The 19,967-nt window shown below is 46.2% G+C and overlaps 1 protein-coding gene across 1 annotated transcript; it reads right to left on the reverse strand.

Moving 5' to 3' along the window:
- Positions 1-4,457: 4,457 nt before the first annotated feature.
- Positions 4,458-14,369, reverse strand: LOC119951861 (zinc finger protein 229-like). The gene is made up of 2 exons (XM_038775237.1): positions 13,502-14,369; positions 4,458-5,484 (listed from the first exon to the last, which is right to left on the reverse strand). Exons 1-2 carry the CDS (start codon positions 14,162-14,164, stop codon positions 4,717-4,719), a joined length of 1,431 nt encoding a protein of 476 aa, XP_038631165.1. The 5' UTR covers positions 14,165-14,369; the 3' UTR covers positions 4,458-4,716.
- Between the last annotated feature and the right edge of the window lie 5,598 nt (positions 14,370-19,967).

Here is a 19,967-nt window from a genome sequence, read left to right on the forward strand (position 1 = left end):
AAGTACCTAATTCATTTTTTCCAATTAAGGGCCAATTTTAGCGTGGACAATCCACTAAGCCTGCACATTTTTGGGTTGTGGGGGCGAAACCCACACCAACACGGGGAGAATGTGCAACTGCACATGGACAGTGACCCAGAGCCGGGATCGAACCTGGGACCGCGGCGCTGTGAGGCAGCAGTGCTAACTACTGCACCGCCGTGCTGCCCTCTTTTTTTTCTAATCTTGATCAGGTTGAATAATAAACTTATTCTTGAGTCAGACTTGGATAGAATATGATAGACTGCTATTTATCAGAATACTTTCTTTGTATAAATTATTTCTGCTAGCTCTGCAGTTTCGAAACATTTGGGTTTGTACAATCTTAATTTATAAAAGAACAATTCAGCCATTACAATTTGTTTCGTGAATTATAACTTAATCAGAGTTCACTGTTGCATAATCAACTGTTTTGTGACTAGCTTCTAAGATGAAGTCAATATGTGATTAACAAAGAAATGTTCCATAATCTGTGCTAGAAGCTAGATGTTACGAGTTTAAAATTACTTCCTTGACCTTGTTACAATATGGTGTAAAAGTGACGGTATTATAAAATTAATGGATTTCCCAGTCCTACCTACAGTTTTGTACATTACAACAATGACTATACTTAGCACTACACTCATTAAGCTTCACCCGATGTCTGTGTATTTACATTGTGTATTATTATATTTCCTATCCTATGTTTTTCATGTATGGAACGATCAGCTTACACTTTATGCAGAACAATACTTTTCACTATCTCAGTACACGTAACAATATATTTAAATCTAAGATCTAAATCTTGGGATATATTACAGTTGGTCCCCTCATCAAAAAGATTGACAAAGATTGAGCTTTAATTTTGAGTAATATTTTCATTCTCTCTGAAATTCTCAATGAGTGGTAACGAGGGTAAAGGGACCTGAGTATAAATGGACCCGGGCGGCCTGTCAATAAGTCACTGAAGGCTAACATACAGGTGCAGCAAGTTATTAGGGAGGCGAATGGGATGTTGGCCTTTACCACAAGAGGATTTAAGTACAGGAGTAGTGAAGACTTGCTTCAATAGGTAGAACCTTGGTTAGACCACAGCTGGAGTACTGTGCGCAGTTTTCCTCCCCTTACCTTGGGAAAGGTATTATTGCCACAGAGGGAGGGTAATGAAGGTTCACCAGACTTGTTCCGGTGATGGGAAGACTGTCTTATGAAGCGAGATTGAGGAAACTGGGTCTCTTTTCTCCAGAGTTTTGTAGAATGAGAGGTGATCTTACTGAAACTTATAAAATACCTAAAGGAATAGACAGAGTAGGTGTAGGTGAGATATTTCCCCTGGTTGCACAGTCTGGAATCGAGTACCGGTCTCGGAGGAGACATTTCTTTACTCAGAGGGTTGTGAATCTTTGGAATTCTCTACCAGAGGGCTGTGGGAGCTCAGTCATTGAGTGTGTTTAAAGCAGAGACTGACAGATTTCTAAATCCCAATAACATAAAGGGATATGGGGATAGTGTAGGGAAAAAGAAATTGAAGTGGATGATGAGCCCTGATTGTATTGAATGGTGGAACAGGCTCGATGGGCTGAATGGCCAACTCCTGCTCCTATGTTCCAATGATACAAAGATAAGCAGGAAAGTAAATTGTGAAGAGGACATAAGGAGGTTAAAAAGGTAGATGTTAAATGAGTGGAATAAGATCTGTCAAACGGAGAATAATGTGGGAAAATGTGTGATTGTCCATGTTGGCCAGAAAAATAAAAAAGCTGATTATCTAAATGGTGAGAGATTGCAGAGCTCTGAGACTCAGAGGGATCTGGGTGTCCAAGAGCATGAATCACAAAAGGCGAGTATACAGGTACAGCAAGTAATTAGGAAAGCTAATAGAATGTTATTGTTTATTGTGAGGGGAATTGAATACAAAAGTAGGGAGGTTATGCTTCAGTTATACAGGACATTGGTGAGACCACATCTGGAGCACTGTGTACAGTATTGCTCTCATTTAAGGAATGATGTCAATGTGTTGGAAGCAGTTCAGAGAAGGTTTACTGGACTCATACCTGGAATTGGAGGCTGGTCTTATGAGGAATGATTGGACAGGCTGGGCTTGTGTCCGATGGAGTTTAGGTGACTTGATTGAACCGCATGAGATCCTGAGGGGCCTTTACAGGGTGGATGTGGAAAGGATGTTTCCTCTTGTGGGAGAATCTAGAAATTGGAGTCACTTTTAAAATAATATCTTGCACACTTAAGGCAGAGGAGAACTTTTTTTTCAGAGGGTCGTGAGTCTTTGGGACTCTCTACTTCAAAGGGCAGTGGAAGCAGAGTCTTTGAATGTTTTGAATGCAGAGTTGGATAGATTCTTGATAGGCAAGGGGGTGAAAGTTTATCAGGGAGGTCGGCGAGAATGTGGAGCTGAGGTTACAATCAGATCAGCCGAAAACTTATTGAAGGATGGGCCGAGTGGCCTACTCCTGCTCCTAATTCATATGTTGTCACATCCTTTATAATAGATTGTAGCATTTTCCCTCCTACTGATGTGAGGCTTATTTGTCTGTGGTTCCCTGTTTTCTCTCTCCCTCCTTAAATAGTGGGGTTACATGTACCACCTTCCAATCTGCAGGAACCATTCCAGAATCTATAGAATTTTGAAAGATGATCACCAATGTATCCACTATCTCTCCAGTCACCTCTTTCAACACTCTGGGATGTAGAGCATCAAGTTTTGGGGGTTTATTAACTTTAAACCACTGGATTAAGGGGTTAGAGTGGAGATGTGGGCTTAAGTAGGGTGCTCTTTCCAAGGGCTGGTACAGACTAAATCAGCCGAATGGCCTCCTTCTGCACTGTGAATTCTATGAGAATTTCTCCAGTGCTATTTTTTCACTAATATTAATCTCTTTCAGGCCCTCGTGCTCACTGGTCCCTTGGTTGTCTTGGGTTTTTGAGAGAATTTCTGTATTGTCCTCTGCGAAGATAGACACACATTGTTTAGTTTCTCTGCCATTTCCTTATTCCCCATTATAAACTCTCCTGTCTCTGCCTGGAATGGACCCACATTAGTCGTTATTAATCTTTTCCTTTTCACATTCCGATAGGAGCTTTTCCAGTCGGTTTTTATTTTTCTCGCCAGTTTGCTCTCAAATTCTATTTTCTGTTTATCAGTTTCTTGCTCCTCCTTTGCTGAATTCTAAAACAAGTTTCCAATCCTCAGACTTACAGCCATTTGGGCCACTTTATGAGCCTCTTCCTTTGATCTAATGGAATCTGTAACTTTTCTTGTTCGCCATGGTTGCATAAATTTTCCTTTTGGAATTTTTGTTCCTTAAAACAATCTATATTTAATGTCAACAAGTAATATAAATGCTGCCGATTTCCTATCCACCATCGTGTCTTTTATTGTAATTTCCCAGTCTCCCACAGACAACTTGCCCTCAGCTTGACAGTTTTCTTTTTTGAGAAACACTGGGATAAATTAAACAAAGAACTATGTAATCACCATTGTCCATCTCTATGGTACGAGCATAATTTTGGGGGTTCAAAAAAGAAATGTGAAGTAAATATATTCTTACTTCCAAACACCCGTTCACCGCGTGATCCTTGTGAAATTTGAAAACAAGTTTTCACAACAAGGCTCAAAGAGCATCAGCCCACTGACGGTCCGGAATGCACTGCCTCTTCCTTCAATCTAATGGAACCGTTAATTTACCTTGTTCGCCACGGTTCCATCACTTCTTCTGATGGATTTTTGATCCTTAAAGAAATCTATATTTGTTGTATATATGTGAAATGAAAGTCTCCAAAATCCCAGAAGACCATAGGTTGCTCTCCCCTTTGACAGAGGGAGCTGACTGGTGGTGATTTAACTGTGGGTCAATGCACCTCAGGCGAGGGGCAATGTTGAGAAGCTGGACCCTTCACGGATAACCTCAGCCAGTATTGGAAATGAAATTGTGCTGTTGGCCTCTTCGCATCATGAACTAGCCAACTGAGTTAACTGACCCACTGGTAGATATAAATTTCTTTAAATATTAGCTATTGCCTGTGTCCCATCACACCATTTAATGTGGTTTCCCAGTCCACCTCAAACAACATATCCCCCATACCCTGATAGTTTTCTTCTGCGAGAAACACCCAGATATATTAAACAAAAGAACCATATACCACCATAGCCCATCTTCATGACAGTGTGGCATGCTTTCGGAGGTTCCAAACAGAAATGCAAACTAAAAGGGCAGCATGGTGGCCTAGTGGTTAGCACAACCGCCTCACGGTGCTGAGGTCCCAGGTTCGATCCCGACTCTGGGTCACTGTCCGTGTGGAGTTTGCACATTCTCCCCGTGTCTGTGTGGGTTTCGCCCCCACAACCCAAAAATGTGCAGAGTAGGTGGATTGGCCATGCTAAATTGCCCCTTAATAGAAAAAATAATTGGGTAATCTAAATTTATAAAAAAAAAGAAATGCAAACTAAATACCTTCTGACTTCCAAACATCCTTTCAATCTGTTCTTTGTGAAATTTGGCCAGGTATTCACAACAAGGCTCAAAGAGAATCAGCCCACTGGAAGTAAAGTTATTAGTCCAGACAGTCGAGCAGAAAGAAACCCTCCAACCATCGCTATTGACAATATGCCAGAATTAACAAAATGCCATCCTTGATGTAATTGAGAGCAGGATTAACAACAGCAGAATCCAATTTCTGTAATCACTTGTGGACTTGTTGGTGCCTCCGCAGGTGGGATGGATCACTGAATGCCTTGTCACAGTGAGAGCAGGTAAATGGCCTCTCCCCGGTGTGAACTCGTAAGTGTGTCTGCAGGGTTGATGAATCACTGAATCCTTTCCCACACTGAGGGCAGATGAATGGCCTCTCCCCAGTGTGAACTCGCTGATGTGTCCGCAGGGTGGATGAATCAATGAATCTCTTCCCACACTGAGAGCAGGTAAATGGCCTCTCCACAGTGTGAACTCGCTGGTGTACCCGCCTGTTGGATACGTGAGTGAATCCTTTCCCACACTGAGGGCAGATCAATGGCTTTTCCCCTGTGTGAGCTCGATGATGTATTCGCAGGGTGGATGAATCACTGAACCCCTTCCCACACTGGGAGCACATGAAAGGCTTCTCACCAGTGTGAATACGTTGATGTACCCGTAGGTTTGATAAGTGAGAGAATGCCTTTGCACACTGAGAGCAGGTGAATGGCCTCTCCTGTGTGTGTACTCGCTGGTGTGACTGCAGGTGCGAGGACTGAGTGAATCCCTTCCCACACTGAGAGCAGGTGAATGGCCTCTGCCCAGTGTGAACTCGCTGGTGTGTCTGCAGGTGGGAGAACTGCATGAATCCATTCCCACACTGAGGGCAGGTGAACGGCCTCTCCCCAGTGTGAATGCGTCGATGAGCTTCCAACTCTGATGGGGCTTTGTATCCCTTCCCACAGTCTCCACATTTCCACGGTTTCTCCATGGTTTGTGCCTCGTTCACACAGAGAAAAAGGGTAGGGTCTCTCCCTGCTGTGAATGGTGTGCTATTTATTCAGACTGTGTAACTGGTTAAAGCTCTTTCCACAGTCAGTGCTCTGGAACGCTCTCACTCGGATGTGTGTGTCTCGGTGCTTTTCAAGTCACATTGAAGTTTAAAATATTTTGAAGCCGACAGATCAGGCAAAGATTTCTCCTTCCACATTCAAAGGCTGATAATATTCAGGTCCCAAGGAATTGAGAGACTCTGTCAAATGTAGAGATTTGGTTTGAGATTTTTGTGTGTATTTCCTCCCCTTCCAATGTCCTGTAAAAACAAATTACAAAAGACATCTGTCAATACAGGACAGAAACTCTGAACAGACAATTCTACTTTCACTGGAACATTCTTTCCTCATCCGTTCCCCAAATACCATCTCCATCCCACACACTCTCCCTCCATTCTCACTCTGCTGTATCTAATATTCACCCTCCCAATTCTCCTGAAGGTTCTGATTCAGGCCATTTGACAGATCCAAGGTTGCCGCTTCCTCTGCAGGACACTGGGACCATAAAAAGTAGCAGCTGCAGCCAGCCATTTGGCCCATCAAGCTAGCTCAACCATTTGATGAGATCATTGGCCAATCTACCTCAGCACCATTTCCCCCCACTATCCCCCATATTACTTTATATATTCAACATCTAGAAACCTTTCAATTTCTTGAAAATACTTGACGACTGAGGATCAATAGCTCTCCAGAGAGAGAATTCCAAAGCTTCACCAAATCCTCAAATGAGGAAATCCCTCACCTCAGCACTCTCTCCATTTTCCTGCCTGTTATCCATAACTCTTGACTGCCTCGTCAATCAGAAATCTGTCAAACACATTGTTGAAAATATTCAATGACCTCAGACAACACTGGACCCTTTGGAAGAGAAATCCAGAGACTATCAGCCCTCTGAGGGAAGAGATGACTGCAATATATAATGTAGCTGCAGTACACCAAAGCAAGATTAGAAGTAATAATATACATATATTATGTATGGTTCTGTAATAAAGTATCTAATTTGTACCATGCAACGACACGAGATATATCTCTGTCTGACATTAATTTACTGTCCCCTTAAATGTCAGCCATCTCCTGGGGAAACCTGCCCTTTAATTGTGAACATTAGGATAGAGACCATCCTTTTAGCCAGACAAATAAATGTGTCAAGCTGAGGGAGCAAAGGATGCCAATGTCTTTAAGAGAGAGACCTGGGCCAAGCTTTCCAGAGTCTGCACCCTCCCTGGATTCATTTCCTTTCCCTTCAGTTGCTGCAAGTGACCAATTGAAGGTCAGAATGAGAAAAGAAATGGAAAGGTGGAGAAAAGAAAGTGTTTTACTCACAGATGTTGAAGACAGGAGGACGTTTCAGTCTGTGTGAAGCTCAATGGACATTCACACAAAGCTCGCACAGGAACAGTGAGCGGCCTCTACCCCGCACATGCGCAACTTCCCCTCACACTTGAACATGCGCAGTCCCGGTGAGAGGGGGAGGTCCCGGCTGCTCATCGCTCTGGCCGGAGCAGCCGCTTGCCTGGAAACCGTCTCGTGGAGTTGCAGGGGAGGGGGAAGAATGGGTGGGGGCGGGGCTCCAGTGTCCACGCGCCGGACCTGCGCACTGGAACCCCGGGACGTCACTGCGGAGCAGAGTGATTCCTCTTGGCAGCTTCAGGCAGGGTTCCATTTCAACGTCACAATGCAAAAGTTGGACTAAAGCGACCCCATCTGGGCAACATCTGGGAGGAAATCCATGTTTCCCCCTTTCCATTTCTTTCCTCATTCTGGGGGAACATTGGTGACTTTCAGCAACTGAAGGAAAGGAAGTAAATCCAGTCTGTATGGAAGCAGTGAGCATGGATCTGTCAATCAGTCTGAATCAGCACCTTCAGGAGAATTGGGAGGGTGAATATTAGATACAGCAGAGTGAGAATGGAGGGAGAATGTGTGGGATGGAGATTTACACCTTTTGGGGAGTGAGAGAGGAAAAATGTTCCATAGAAATTAGAATTGTCCCGGTACTGACAGTGATAACTTTTTAAAACTCAGTTCTATTGTATTTAAAGAGATGGGTTTCTGTTTCGCTCTGAGTGACCAATATAACAATTGGTGGGGGCCCATTGACCAGTCAGTCCTCCAGCACCTTCCTGTCTCTCTATTAGTGCAAAGCAGTTTCCCAACTGGGGTGCAGGTCCACTTAGTCTCAGCCAAATTCAGGCCTCAGCTCCGTCGCCTGGTTGTCATTGACACGAGCAATAGAGGCAAAAAGATGCCCGAGAGGCGGCACGGTGGTGCAGTGGTTAGCACTGCTTCCTCATGGCACCAAGGCCCCAGGTTCGATCCCGACCCCAAGTTGCTGCCCGTGTGGAGTTTGCACATTCTCCCCGTATCTGCGTGGGTCTCACCCCCACAATGTGCTGGCTACGTGGATTGACCCTTAATTGAAAAAAATTGAAATGCTAAATTGACCCTTAATTGAAAAAAATTATTGGGTCCTCTAAATTTATTTAAAAGAAAGAAAAGTGCCCAAGGCTCACATGAGAAGTCGAAACTTATGGCTCTAAACCAACACTTCGACATTTGTCAGTCATATCCATGTTATTTATACTGGGGGTTTTATTATTAGATTTAAGCACTGGAGGGAAAGGGTGGGAGATTTAAAGGGTAACTTTCCCTTTCTAACTTTGTATTATCTATAGTGTCAGCCGTGGCTCAGTTGGCAGCTCTCTCACCTGTCAGAAGGTTGTGGGATCAAATCCCAGTCTAGAGAACTGAGAGCAATGCTCGTCCCAGCACTGAGGGAGTGCTGCACTGTCAGAACATCCTTCTTTGAAATAAGATGTTAAACTGAGGCCCTATCTGCCCCTCTCAGGTGAATGTAAAAGTTCCCACCGCCACTATTTTGAAGAAGAGCAGGGGAGTTATCCCCAGTGTCCTGGTCAATATTTATCCCTCAATCAACATCACTAAAAACAGATCATCTGCTCATTATCACATTGCTGTGTGTGGGATCTTGCTGTGTGTAAATTGGCTGCTGCATTTCCTACATTACAACAGTGACTACACTTCATTGGGTTCAAAGCACTTTGGGACATCCTGTGGTTGTGAAAGTTGCTATAGAAATTAAAGCTTTTAAATTGACGATTTGTGTTATCTGGAACTTAATTGATTTCAGCCACCCCCAACTTACCATTTAATAAATTCACTCTGTTTCAGACAGACTACCAGCCTCCCCAAACAGGCGCCGGAATGTGGCAACTTGGGGCTTTTCACAATAACTTCATTTGAAGCCTACTTGTGACAATAAGCGATTTTCATTTCATTTCACTACCAATTAAGACAAAGGCAGAATTCACTGGATAATAAATGTAAAAAGAAGTTTATTTAAAAAAAACTGTCAGCTAAACAACTTTAAACATTGACTTTCACTGCTATGTTCTGCACAAAAGAATGTGAAGCTGTAGCCTGTGGGGTTGAATGGAAATACATCAGGTTTATTGAAGAGCTGTTAACTCGACAAAGGTTTGATCTAGACGGAGGCAAAGTCTGTGAAGCAGCCACTGATGTCACAAACTATACCTGTGACTCTTAAAGTGGCCACGTAACAACATAACAACAACCCCAAATATATAGCATCTCTTCCCCCTTTACCTCTAAGATCCCATAACAACAATCAACCACAGTACCATAGAAAGCATTCCTTCTGGTTGTATCACAGCTTGATATGGATCCTGCTCTGCCCAAGACCGCAGGAAATTACAAAAGGTTGTGAATGACGCCCAATCCATCACGCACAACAGCCTCTCATCCATTGACTCTGTCTACAATTCCTGCTGTCTCGGAAAGGCAGCCCGCATAATTAAGGACCAGACACACCGGACATACTCTCTTCCACCTCCTTCCGTCAGGAAAAAGATACCAAAGTTTGAGCTCAAGTACCAACTGACTCAAGAACAGCTTCTTCCCTACTGCCATCAGACTTTTGAATGGACTTACCTCGTATTAAGTTGATCTTTTCTCTAGATCTTGCTGTAACGTAACATTATATTCTGCAGTCTCTCCTTCCTTCCCTATTTACGGTATGCATTGTTTGCACAGCATGCAAGAAACAATACTTTTCACTGAATCCTAATACATTTGACAATAATAAATCAAATCAAAAAAAGTACATTTACATCATCATCAAAACATATACACAAGGGCGGGCAATGAATTATTACACAGTAATTATACAGTCAATAGGAAAGACAATCTGGCGGGTGTCTATTCTGCACTGGTTGCCGGCTCACTTAAGGGATTTGGTTCTTCTTGCCCTTGGATGTCCTCCCGGGTCTTCAGAAGATGTCTCTCCCCTGGAAGGTGTTATAGTCTCTTTTGCAGACAGAAGATTAGGAGCAGCATGGGGTTCTTCAGAAATCTCAGTTTCTGCGGATTGATCAGAAGTTGCAGACACATGATTGGGTAGTATGGATGGCGGTTCATCCTGAGGTAGTTCTAGCACACACGGTACTGGCACATTGATGGGTGTCACTAACAACTGATCTGTGTCGTCTCCACACTCGCTCATCTTCAGTTTGCACAGTGTAGGAAACAGGGCCAGTTTCAGGCAACACAGTTACAGGGACCCTCTTCTCGCTGGTGGTGCAGCTGCATACCAAAACCTGCTCTCCTTGTCCAAAAAAGCATCTTTTGGGATTCCCTTCTCTTCAGGTTTGTGACTGCTGATTGTGGTACACTATCTCAGACGTCTCCGGGCGAAATGTTGATCAGATGTCGTTCTCAGCTTCCTCTTCAATAGTAGTAAAGCTGGGGAACTCTGTCTGGTCGTGTGTGTGGTGTTGCGAGACGTCGCCAAGAAACTGTTTAGTCGGCAATTTAATGAACCTTGGTCCTTGAAGGCTTTCCGAGCATCTTCAAGGACTGGACAAACCTTTCAGCTGAACCATTTGTGGATGGGTGGTAAGGCGCTGATTTTATGTGTTGGATACCACTCATCTTTAGATAGTTCTCAAACTCCTGAGCTGTGAATTGTGGACCGTTATCACTTACAATTTGTTCTGGTTTCCCAAATCTGGCGGCAAAATCACATCGAGATTTTCGATGGTTTGTTCTGCAGTTGTTGATTTCATTAGGACCACCTCAGGCTATTTGGAGTGTGTATCTGTGACAATCATCAATATGTGCCCCTCATGTGGCCCTGCAAATTCAATGTGTAACACCATGGTTGAAGTCTCCCTGCTGCCAATGAAGGAAACCTTCTGTGGCCCAAAATAATTAAGGGCCTATGTGCCGTTAGCAATATGAAGTGATGACCACAGAGATATTGGTGAACTCTCGCACCATAAATAATACTCAGTGCTCTTTCTCCAACTGGATGTAATCTGATTCAGCATTTGTTAAGGTCTGTGACGAAAGCTATTGGTCTTTCTTCCCCTGAAGGTGGTATGTGTGACACCACCATCCCAACACTGTACGGCGAGACATCATTGGTAAGTTGTGATGGTAACTTTGGGTTGAAATGGACCAACACTCCTGAATTCTTCAGTGTTTCTTTAACTGACTGATGTGCTTTTTCACACTCTGGTGTCAATTGCTCGGCTTGTTTTATGCACAACAAATTAGGTCATGGTTTAAGCAGGGTTTTGAATCAAATTTCTCATATTGGTTAATTAACCTGAGGAATGATCTTAACTGTGTTACATTCATTGGTCATGGATCCTCCATGATAGCCTCCATCTTCTTAGCTGCCTTCTGTTAGAATGGTGAGCAAATGTAGAGATTCAGCCCCGTCCGCCTTCAGCCCCTTCAGGTGCGTAAACACCCGGGTCCGTTTGACCGGCCCATTCAGCCCCCTCACATTCCAAGTTATCAGCCGGATCAGAGGGCTCCCTGCCCCCCTCCCCTGCCGACTAGCTATAACCCGTCCCCTGCCCGCCCCAGGCCAGCGCCCCTCGCTCGGCCCGTTCCCCACGGGGGCAAACCCCCACCCCGGCCCCCCCTGCAGACTCCAGCACCTTCCTGGCCATTTCAGCAGCAACCCGGTACCCCGCCCCCCTCGCTCAGCCCGTTCCCCACGACCCCGCCCCCATCCACTCTCAGCGCGGGAAACAGAAGAAAAGCCGGCGCTTTCCCTCTGCCCGACCCCGCAAACAAAAGACAGCATCCCACCCATCCTAGAAACAACACACAACCAGCTTAAAACAGCATGAAACAGCATAAAACAGAGACCCTTCCCACCAAAAGTTAACACAGTTATTTACAAACACCCAACCCTCAGTCAGAGTCCAACTTCTCGGCCCACACAAAGGCCCACGCCTCCTCCAGGGACTCAAAATAAAAGTGCCGTCCTTGTAGGTGATCCACAGATGGCTGTAACATGCCAAACTTCACACTCTTTCTGTGGAGCACCGCCTTTGTCCGGTTGTACCCGGCCCTCCACTTGGCCAACTCCGCACTCCAGTTCTGGTAGATCCGCACTACCGTGTTCTCCCACTTGCTGCTCCGCTCCTTCTTGGCCCACCTATGCACGCAATCTCGGTCAACGAACCAGTGGAACCGCACCAGCACCGCCCGTGGCAGCTCATTCGGTTTGGGCCTCCTGGCCAGTATTCTGTGGGCCGCCTCTAGCTCCAGGGACCCCCGGAAGGACCCAGCTCCCATTAGCGAATTCAACAAAACGACCACATAGGCCCCCAGGTCTGACCCCTCCAGCCCCTCCGTGAGGCCCAGGATCCGCAAATTTTTCCGCCTCGACCGGTTCTCCATCTCCTCGAACCACTCCTGCCACTTCTTATGGAGCTTCTCATGCATCTCCACCTTTACCGCGAGAGCCGCGGCCTCATCCTCCCTTTCGGAGGCTTGTTGTCGGAGCTCCCGGATCTGCACCCCCTGGGCTGTCTGTGTCGCCAGCAGCTTGTCCGTATTCGCCTTCAGCGAGTCCAGCAGCTCCATTTTTAGCTCCCGAAAACAGCGCTGGAGAGTCTCCTGCTGCACCTGCGCCCACTGCCTCCATTCCTCGAGGCCTCCGCCATCTTGATTTTCTTCCCCCGCTTTTTCTTAGGCACTGCCACCGCTATTTTGCTGGCCCCACTCCTGGTCCAGACCATAGACCACTGGGGATCTGCTGCAGACACCTTCCCACGTCGGGAACCGTCGAGCAAGTACCGCTGGGGGCCCTTAAAAGAGCCCAAAAGTCCGCTCCTGGCAGGAGCTGCCGAACGTGCGGCTTAGCTCTGCATAGCCGCAAACGGAAGTCCGGCTGCTCTCCCCTTTGACAGAGAGAGAGCTGACTGGAGGTGATTTAACCCGAGGGTCAGCACTCCTCAACGCAAGGGGTCTGGTTGAAAAGTTTATTCATGAATAAAGTCAGCCAGTACGGGAGTTGAATCCTCACTGTTGGCTTTGCTCTGCATCACCAACCAGCCATCCAGCTAACTGAGCTGACCAACCCCTGATAAATATGTAATAATTCCTTAAATATTAGGTATTCCCTGTACCAATCAGTTTCCCAGTCCACCTCAGACAACTTGTCCCTCATACCCTGATAGTTTTCTTCTATGAGGAACACCCAGATAAATTATACAAAAGAACCATGTAACCACCAGGGCTCATCTCCATGGCAACATGGCACGCTTTGTGGGGTTCCAAACAGAAATGAAAACTAAATATCTTCAAACTTCCAAACGCCCTTTCACTCGGAGATCCTTGTGCAATTTGAAGCCAGGTATTAGCAACAAGGCTCAAAGAGCTACAGCCCACTAGAGGCAAAGTGGTGAGACCGGCCAGTCCAGCAGAAAGAAACCCTCCGACCCTCCCCACTGACCACCTGTCAGAATGAACAAAATGCAGTCCTGGGTGTAGAGCAGAAACAATAACAGCAGAATCCAACCCCTGTAATCGATTGTAAAATTGTTGGTGTCACAGCAGGTGCGATGAAATATGTAATCCTGTCTCACATGGAGAGGTGGATGGCGTCTCCCTAGTGTGAACTCGCTGGTGTCTCCGCAGGGTGGATAAACGAGTAAATCCTTCCCCACACTGAGAGCAGATCAATGGCCTCTCCCCAGTGTGAACGCGCTGGTGTGTCCGCAGGTGAGATAATTGAGTGAATCCCTTCCCACACTGAGGGCAGGTGAATGGTCTCTCCCCAGTGTGAATTCGCTGGTGTCTTCGCAGGTTGGATACTTCAGCAAATCCTTTCCCACATTGAGAGCAGGTGAACGGCCTCTCCCCAGTGTGAACGCGCTGGTGTGACTGCAGGTTGAATACTCGAGTAAATCCTTTCCCACACTGAGAGCAGGTGAATGGCCTCTCTCCAGTGTGAACTCGCAGGTGTCTCTGCAGGTGATATAATTGAATAAATCCTTTCTCACACTGGGAGCAGGTGAATGGCTTCTCCCCTGTGTGAACTCGCTGATGTGTCTGCAGGGTGGATAACCGAGCGAATCCCTTCCCACACTGAGAGCAGGTGAGTGGCCTCTCCCCAGTGTGAACTCGCTGGTGTGTCTGCAGACTGGAGAACTGAGTAAATCCCTTCCCACACTTTGAGCAGGTGAATGGCCTCTCCCCGGTGTGACTGCGTTGATGAATTTCCAGCTGAGATGGGACTCTGAATCCCTTCCCACAATCCCCACATTTCCACGGTTTCTCCATGTTTTGGGTCTCCTCACGTCTCTCCAGGTTGGACAGTCAGTTGAAGCCTCATCCACAACACGGGTACGGTCTCTCCTCACTCTGAAGCTTGTTATGTTTTTCAGGCTGTGTAACTGGTTAAAGCTCTTTCCACAGTCAGTGCTCTGGAACACTCTCACTCGGGTGTGTGTGTCTCGGTGCTTTTCCAGTCACACTGATGTTTCCGCAGTCAGTTCACTTGAACACTCTCACTCGGGTTGTGTTGTGTGGGTCTCGGTGCTTTTCCAGTCACACTGATGTTTCCGCAGTCAGTTCACTTGAACACTCTCACTCGGGTTGTGTTGTGTGGGTCTCGGTGCTTTTCCAGTCACACTGATGTTTCCACAGTCAGTTCACTGGAACACTCACTCGGGTTGTGTTGTGTGGGTCTCGGTGCTTTTCCAGTTGCACTAATGGTTGAAATGTTTAGCTAACAGTTCGGGTAAATATTTCTCCTTCTAGATTGAAAGCCCGATGGTTTTCAGGTTCCAAGGAAGGGAGTGGCTGTCAGATCGGGACGTAACGTTTGAGATTTCTGTCCGTAATTCCTCCTTGTCTAATATCCTGGAAGAAACAATTTACAAAATTCATCACTGTCAGTGCAGGATTGAAACTCAGAATACACAATGCTAGTTTCTGTGTCACATTTTTTTCCTCTCTCTTATTCCCTGAGAGCTGTAAATCTCCATCCCACACACTCTCCACTCTGCTGTATCTAATATTCACCCTCCCAATTCTCCTGTAGCAGAATTCATGTTGATTGACAGATCCAAGCTCACAGCTTCCTATCCAGGAGATCACAACAAATATGAGTTGCAGTCGGCCATTCGGCCCATCGAACCTGAACCATTCAATGGGATCCTTTGCCGATCTACCTCAGCCCCGTTTACCCACACTATCACCATGTCCCTCGACATCTTCAATATCCAGAAACCTGTCAATCTGTGTCTTGAACATACTTGACGACTGAAGCTCCAGAATTCTCGGAGGTGGAGAATTCCAAACCTTCACCACATCCTCGAGTGAAGAAATCCCTCCTCATCTCAGGTTTTTCTCAATTTTCCTGCCGGTTCCCCATAACTTGGGAGGGGGGGGGGGCATGTGACACCGGGAGTAGCTGGTTTTCCGCAGGTTCTGGTGTCACTCACCTATGATCTGTCAATTGTCCTGATTGCCTGGCATTCATCTACCTAATCCTTGAATTAATATTTGTTATCATGTCCCTGGAAGACTTCAGGGTTCGGTCTGGAAGGATTATGCTGTAAAAAGTGAAGAAATGCGCTGATAAAACAGCGTAGGTGGATTCAGCGGGATTGGAGCCGCCTTTTCAACAATGCGGCCTGACACTCAGGAAGTCTCACGATCCCGCGCTCTCTGGGGCTCTCTCAAGAGGTGGCGAAAATAATGACTGGCGACATTATCCGTGTTACTGACCAGAGGCTGAGTGTTCTGACTCAATATCTGTGAGCTCATGAGGCCCAGCTGCAAAACGCCATGAAGAGGCTCGATGATCCGGAGGAGAGAATCCTGAACGTTCAGCAAGATGCCTCCTCCACGGAGGTAAGAATTCAGTCCTTTGAAAACCAGCTGAGTGGTTGGTGGAGGTCCTGGAGGATTTGGAGAACCGAGTGTCGGAGAAAAAACATCCGAGTTGACGGCCTGTCAGAATGTGTGGATGGTAAGGCTCCCGTTAGTTCTTCGAGGACCGGAAGCCACGTTTTCTCAAGCTGGATGTGAAGCCTGGGTGTTTCAAATTAGAAAGGATGTATCGTATCCTGTCTCTGAGGCTGAGGGATAGTTTTCATCCCAGGCCTGGAATCATTCACTTGCACAACTGGAAAGATCGCCAGAATGTCCTGGAGAGGGAACGGTGAGGTGCCGTCTGGCTCCAGGAGAGAGGGAGGATTCAGGACTTTCGGCAGCAACACAAACGAAGTGTCGAGGCTTCGAAGAAGTTCAAAGGCAGCTCAAGCCTATGGGTCGTGAATTACGTCAGGCTTTATCCTGAGACCCAAAAAATGGTATCCAACAACTCCGTCAAGCCTGTCAATAATCTAACTATCGCCTTGGCCTTCATTAAATCCATGAAGGGCAAGGATCTGGAGGGATGGTTTGCAGCTCGGACTAACTCAGGTTCTAATCCGAACTCTTTCCCTGTCATGGTATTCTATTTTTTTTTTAAATTTAGTGTACCCAATTCATTTTTTTTCCAATTAAGGGGCAATTTAGTGTGGCCAATCCACCTAGCCTGCACATTTTTGGGTTGTGGGGCCGAAACCCATGCAAACACAGGGAGAATGTGCAAACTCCACACGGACAGTGACCCTGAGCTGGGATCAAACCTGGGTCCTCGGCGCCGTGAGGCTGCAAGGCTAACCCCAGTGCGCCACCGTTCTTGCTGCCCCTGTCATATTATTGTCTGAATTTCAGAATCACAGAAATACACATAGGGACAGGACTAGGCCATTCAGCCCCTCGAGTCTGTCCTGCCATTTAGTGAGGTCATGGCTGATCTGTGATCTAACTCCATATCCACTAATATCTTTGCTTAACAAACCTCCACCTCAGATTTAAACTTAACAACTGATGCAGCTTCACCTGCTGTTTGTGGGAAAGAGTTTCAAACCTCTCCCACTCTGCGTGTGAAGAAGTTCTTCCGAACATCTCTCCTGAACGGTCAAGCCCTAATTTTTAGACAATGATCCCTACTTTTAGAATCTCCAACCAGTGGAAATTGTTTATCTTTATCGACCTTCTCTTTCCCTGTTAATATCTTAAATACTTCAATCAGATCGCACCTTAACCTTCTAAATTCTACAGATCACAGGCCTAATTTGTGGTTAAAACGTTGGGTCAGAGCCACTGCAATCTCTCCCTCACCTCCCACAGCATCCTGGGACACAATTCATCCAGAATTAGTAATCTAATAATCTTCTGGGCGGCACGGTAGCATAGTGGTTAGCACTGTTGCTTCACAGCATCAGGGACTTGGGTTCGATTCCCGGCTTCGGAGTCTGCACGTTCTCCCCCTGTCTGCGTGGGTTTCCTCCAGGTGCTCCGGTTTCCTCCAACAAGTCCCGAAAGATGAGCTTGTTAGATGAATTGGACATTCTGAATTCTTCCTGTGCGTACCCGAACAGTGTGGCGAGTGGGGGATTTTCACAGTAACCTCATTGCAGTGTAAGCCGACTTGTGACAATAATAAAGATTATTATGAATGGGCCAAAGGGCCTCTATCCGTGCTGTAAAGAGAGGGAATGAATGAGAAGTACTTTACAGAGAAACTGCCAAAGCCACAATATTCACCAGCTCTAAGGACACACTTTAGCTCCCTTTCCAATCTGAAAGCAGCCGGAGCTGGATTTACATTCCCCTTAATTCATCATTGCTGGTTGATAATCCTGTACTTCCTTACCTCACACCACTACGACAGCACCTTCACTACACAGACTGCAGCAACTGACCAAACATCACCTTCCCAGTTATTCCTGAAGGCACCGCCTTCCCAACCTGGCCCCTTGCCTGAGGTGTGGTGATCCTCAGGTCACATCACCGCTGGTCAACTCTCTCTTCCGGGACCAGGCCCGGCGTGACAACCACCAGCTGGAGAAGCAGAGCGCATGCGCTGGCGTCTTGGTGATGCAACAGCTGGTGGGCGGGACCTGAAGGTTTCTGTTCCCAGCCGGGTCCTAGTGCCCGGGGCATATTCCGGACAACAGGTTTTTAAAATCTTTCATCCATTCCCAGGCTGCAGCTGATGTTTGTGGCCTGGAGGTGTCTATGGATCACGCATACATTCAGTGTGAGAGGCTGCAGCCTTTGAATAGCTACCTGAAGGGGGTTATACAACGGTTGATTACATTTCGTGGTCCTTTCCCGTCCATTATCAGGATGTTTGTGTGATATTTTCTGACCCTCAGTGTGATATTTCTTTATTTAAAATACAGTTCAGCAGCAGACTTACTGGTGATTTTTAAAGGAATAAAGGTTATTTATTATCACAACCTTTCCCTGGACGTTTGAGCATCTAAGTCTGTCGGCTCTTTTACTCACTGACACATACAGAGATCAAGTTGAAGCTGTGATGATGAAAATGGAATGTAGACTGCAATCTTTATATCGCTGCAGGTCTGATGTCTTCTTATTAAGCTGATCCTTTCGTTGGAGTGAAGCGTTTTTAGACACAAATAATTCTCATGAGTTTCTGAAGCTCCTCATAAGACCATAAGACATAGGAGCAGAATTAGGCCATTTGGCCCATCGAGTCTGCTCCGCCATTCAATCATGGTTGATATTTTTTCATCCCCATTCCCCTGCCTTCTCCCCATAACCCGTGATCTCCTTATTAATAAAGAACCTACCTTTCTTTGTCTTAAAGACACTCAGTGAATTGGCCTCCACAGCCTTCTGCGGCAAAGAGTTCCATAGATTCACCACCCTCTGGCTGAAGAAATTCCTCCTCATCTGTTTTAAAGGATCGTCCCTTTAGTCTGAGATGGTGTCTTCTGGTTCTAGTTTTTGCTGCAAGTGGAAACATCCTCTCCATGTCCACTCTATCCAGGTCTCAATAAGTTTCAATAAGATCCCCTCTCATCCTAAACCCCAACGAGTACAGACCCAAAGTCCTCAAACGTTCTTAGAACATAGAACATAGAACAGTACAGCACAGAACAGGCCCTTCGGCCCTCGATGTTGTGCCGAGCAATGATCACCCTACTCAAACCCACGTATTCTTGTAGATGAAAATCCAGGAGGTTGGTTCTCAGGTGGACTTGGAAGCTGGAATAAGTTCAGTCCTGTGGCTGCACTGGGAGACATTCAGCTCTGCTGGTTCAGCTGGTTCCTGGTGCTTCTCACACACACATTTGCTTTGTTCAGGGCTTATTATACTGCATCCCTGACAATTAACTGCAGGGTTAAAACTCTGGGGCCCAGAACACCCCGATACAATAGCAGTTTACGATGCTCACTTACGCTTATCTCTGTCCCAATTCAAGCTCATTCTCCTGTGTTCAATTCGGCACTTGGAGACCAACAGTCCTGAGATTTCGTATTCCTCAAATGCTGGTTCATCCTGACACGACACATTTAAACTTCACAGGTGGCTGCAAAGTTTCCTTATTCAGGTCCGTGTTTAACTAAATATTGGTCACAGCATCAAATATTGCCCACAGTTTAATGTCCACAGTAACCTGTTAAATTGCAGCCATCTTGGCAGAGTTTGTGGATCTGACAGTCTATAATATCTAATATTCTTGTGCTGAGCGTGACATCTTGAATCTACTTTGAGTCTGGTTAAAACAGTGCATTGTAGCTGGCTGGGGTAGGGTAGCACTGTTGCTTCACAGTTTCTGGGTCCCAGATCCGATGCCCAGCTTGGGTCACTGTCTGTGTGGAGTCTGCACCTTCTCCCCGTGGGTTTCCTCCGGGTGCTCCGGGTTGCTCCCACAAGTCCCGAAAGACGTGCTGGTAGGTGAATTGGACATTCTGAATGCTCCCTCTGTGCACCCAACCATGCGGCGGAGTGTGGTGACTAGGGGATTTTCACAGTAACTTCATTGCAGTGTTAATGTAAGCCTACTTGTGACAATAAAGATTATTATTATTATGGAGGGGGTGGGCGGTTACTCTGGCTGCCGACTTCTGTCCGTGGTCTTGTCTATTCCCAGTGGTCTTGCAGAGGGAGCATGTGGTATCCACCGGAATGCTTGACACCTTCCACGCCCAGTGGATTCCTCAGCGGACAGAGTGTTTCAGAGACACTGGGAACAATATTCTGGTTCAA

The sequence above is a fragment of the Scyliorhinus canicula genome, chromosome 17 (genome assembly GCF_902713615.1).
Source record: "Scyliorhinus canicula chromosome 17, sScyCan1.1, whole genome shotgun sequence".
Classification (NCBI taxonomy): domain Eukaryota; kingdom Metazoa; phylum Chordata; class Chondrichthyes; order Carcharhiniformes; family Scyliorhinidae; genus Scyliorhinus; species Scyliorhinus canicula.

Excerpts from the sequence above, each read along its gene's own strand:
- LOC119951861 (XM_038775237.1), bottom strand. The coding sequence starts at position 14,164 with ATGGAGAAACCGTGGAAATGTGGGGATTGTGGGAAGGGATTCAGAGTC. Across the intron at positions 5,485-13,501 it reads CCCTGCGGAGACACCAGCGA|GCACAAACCATGGAGAAACC; the intron begins GTTCACACTAGG and ends TGTGTGAACGAG.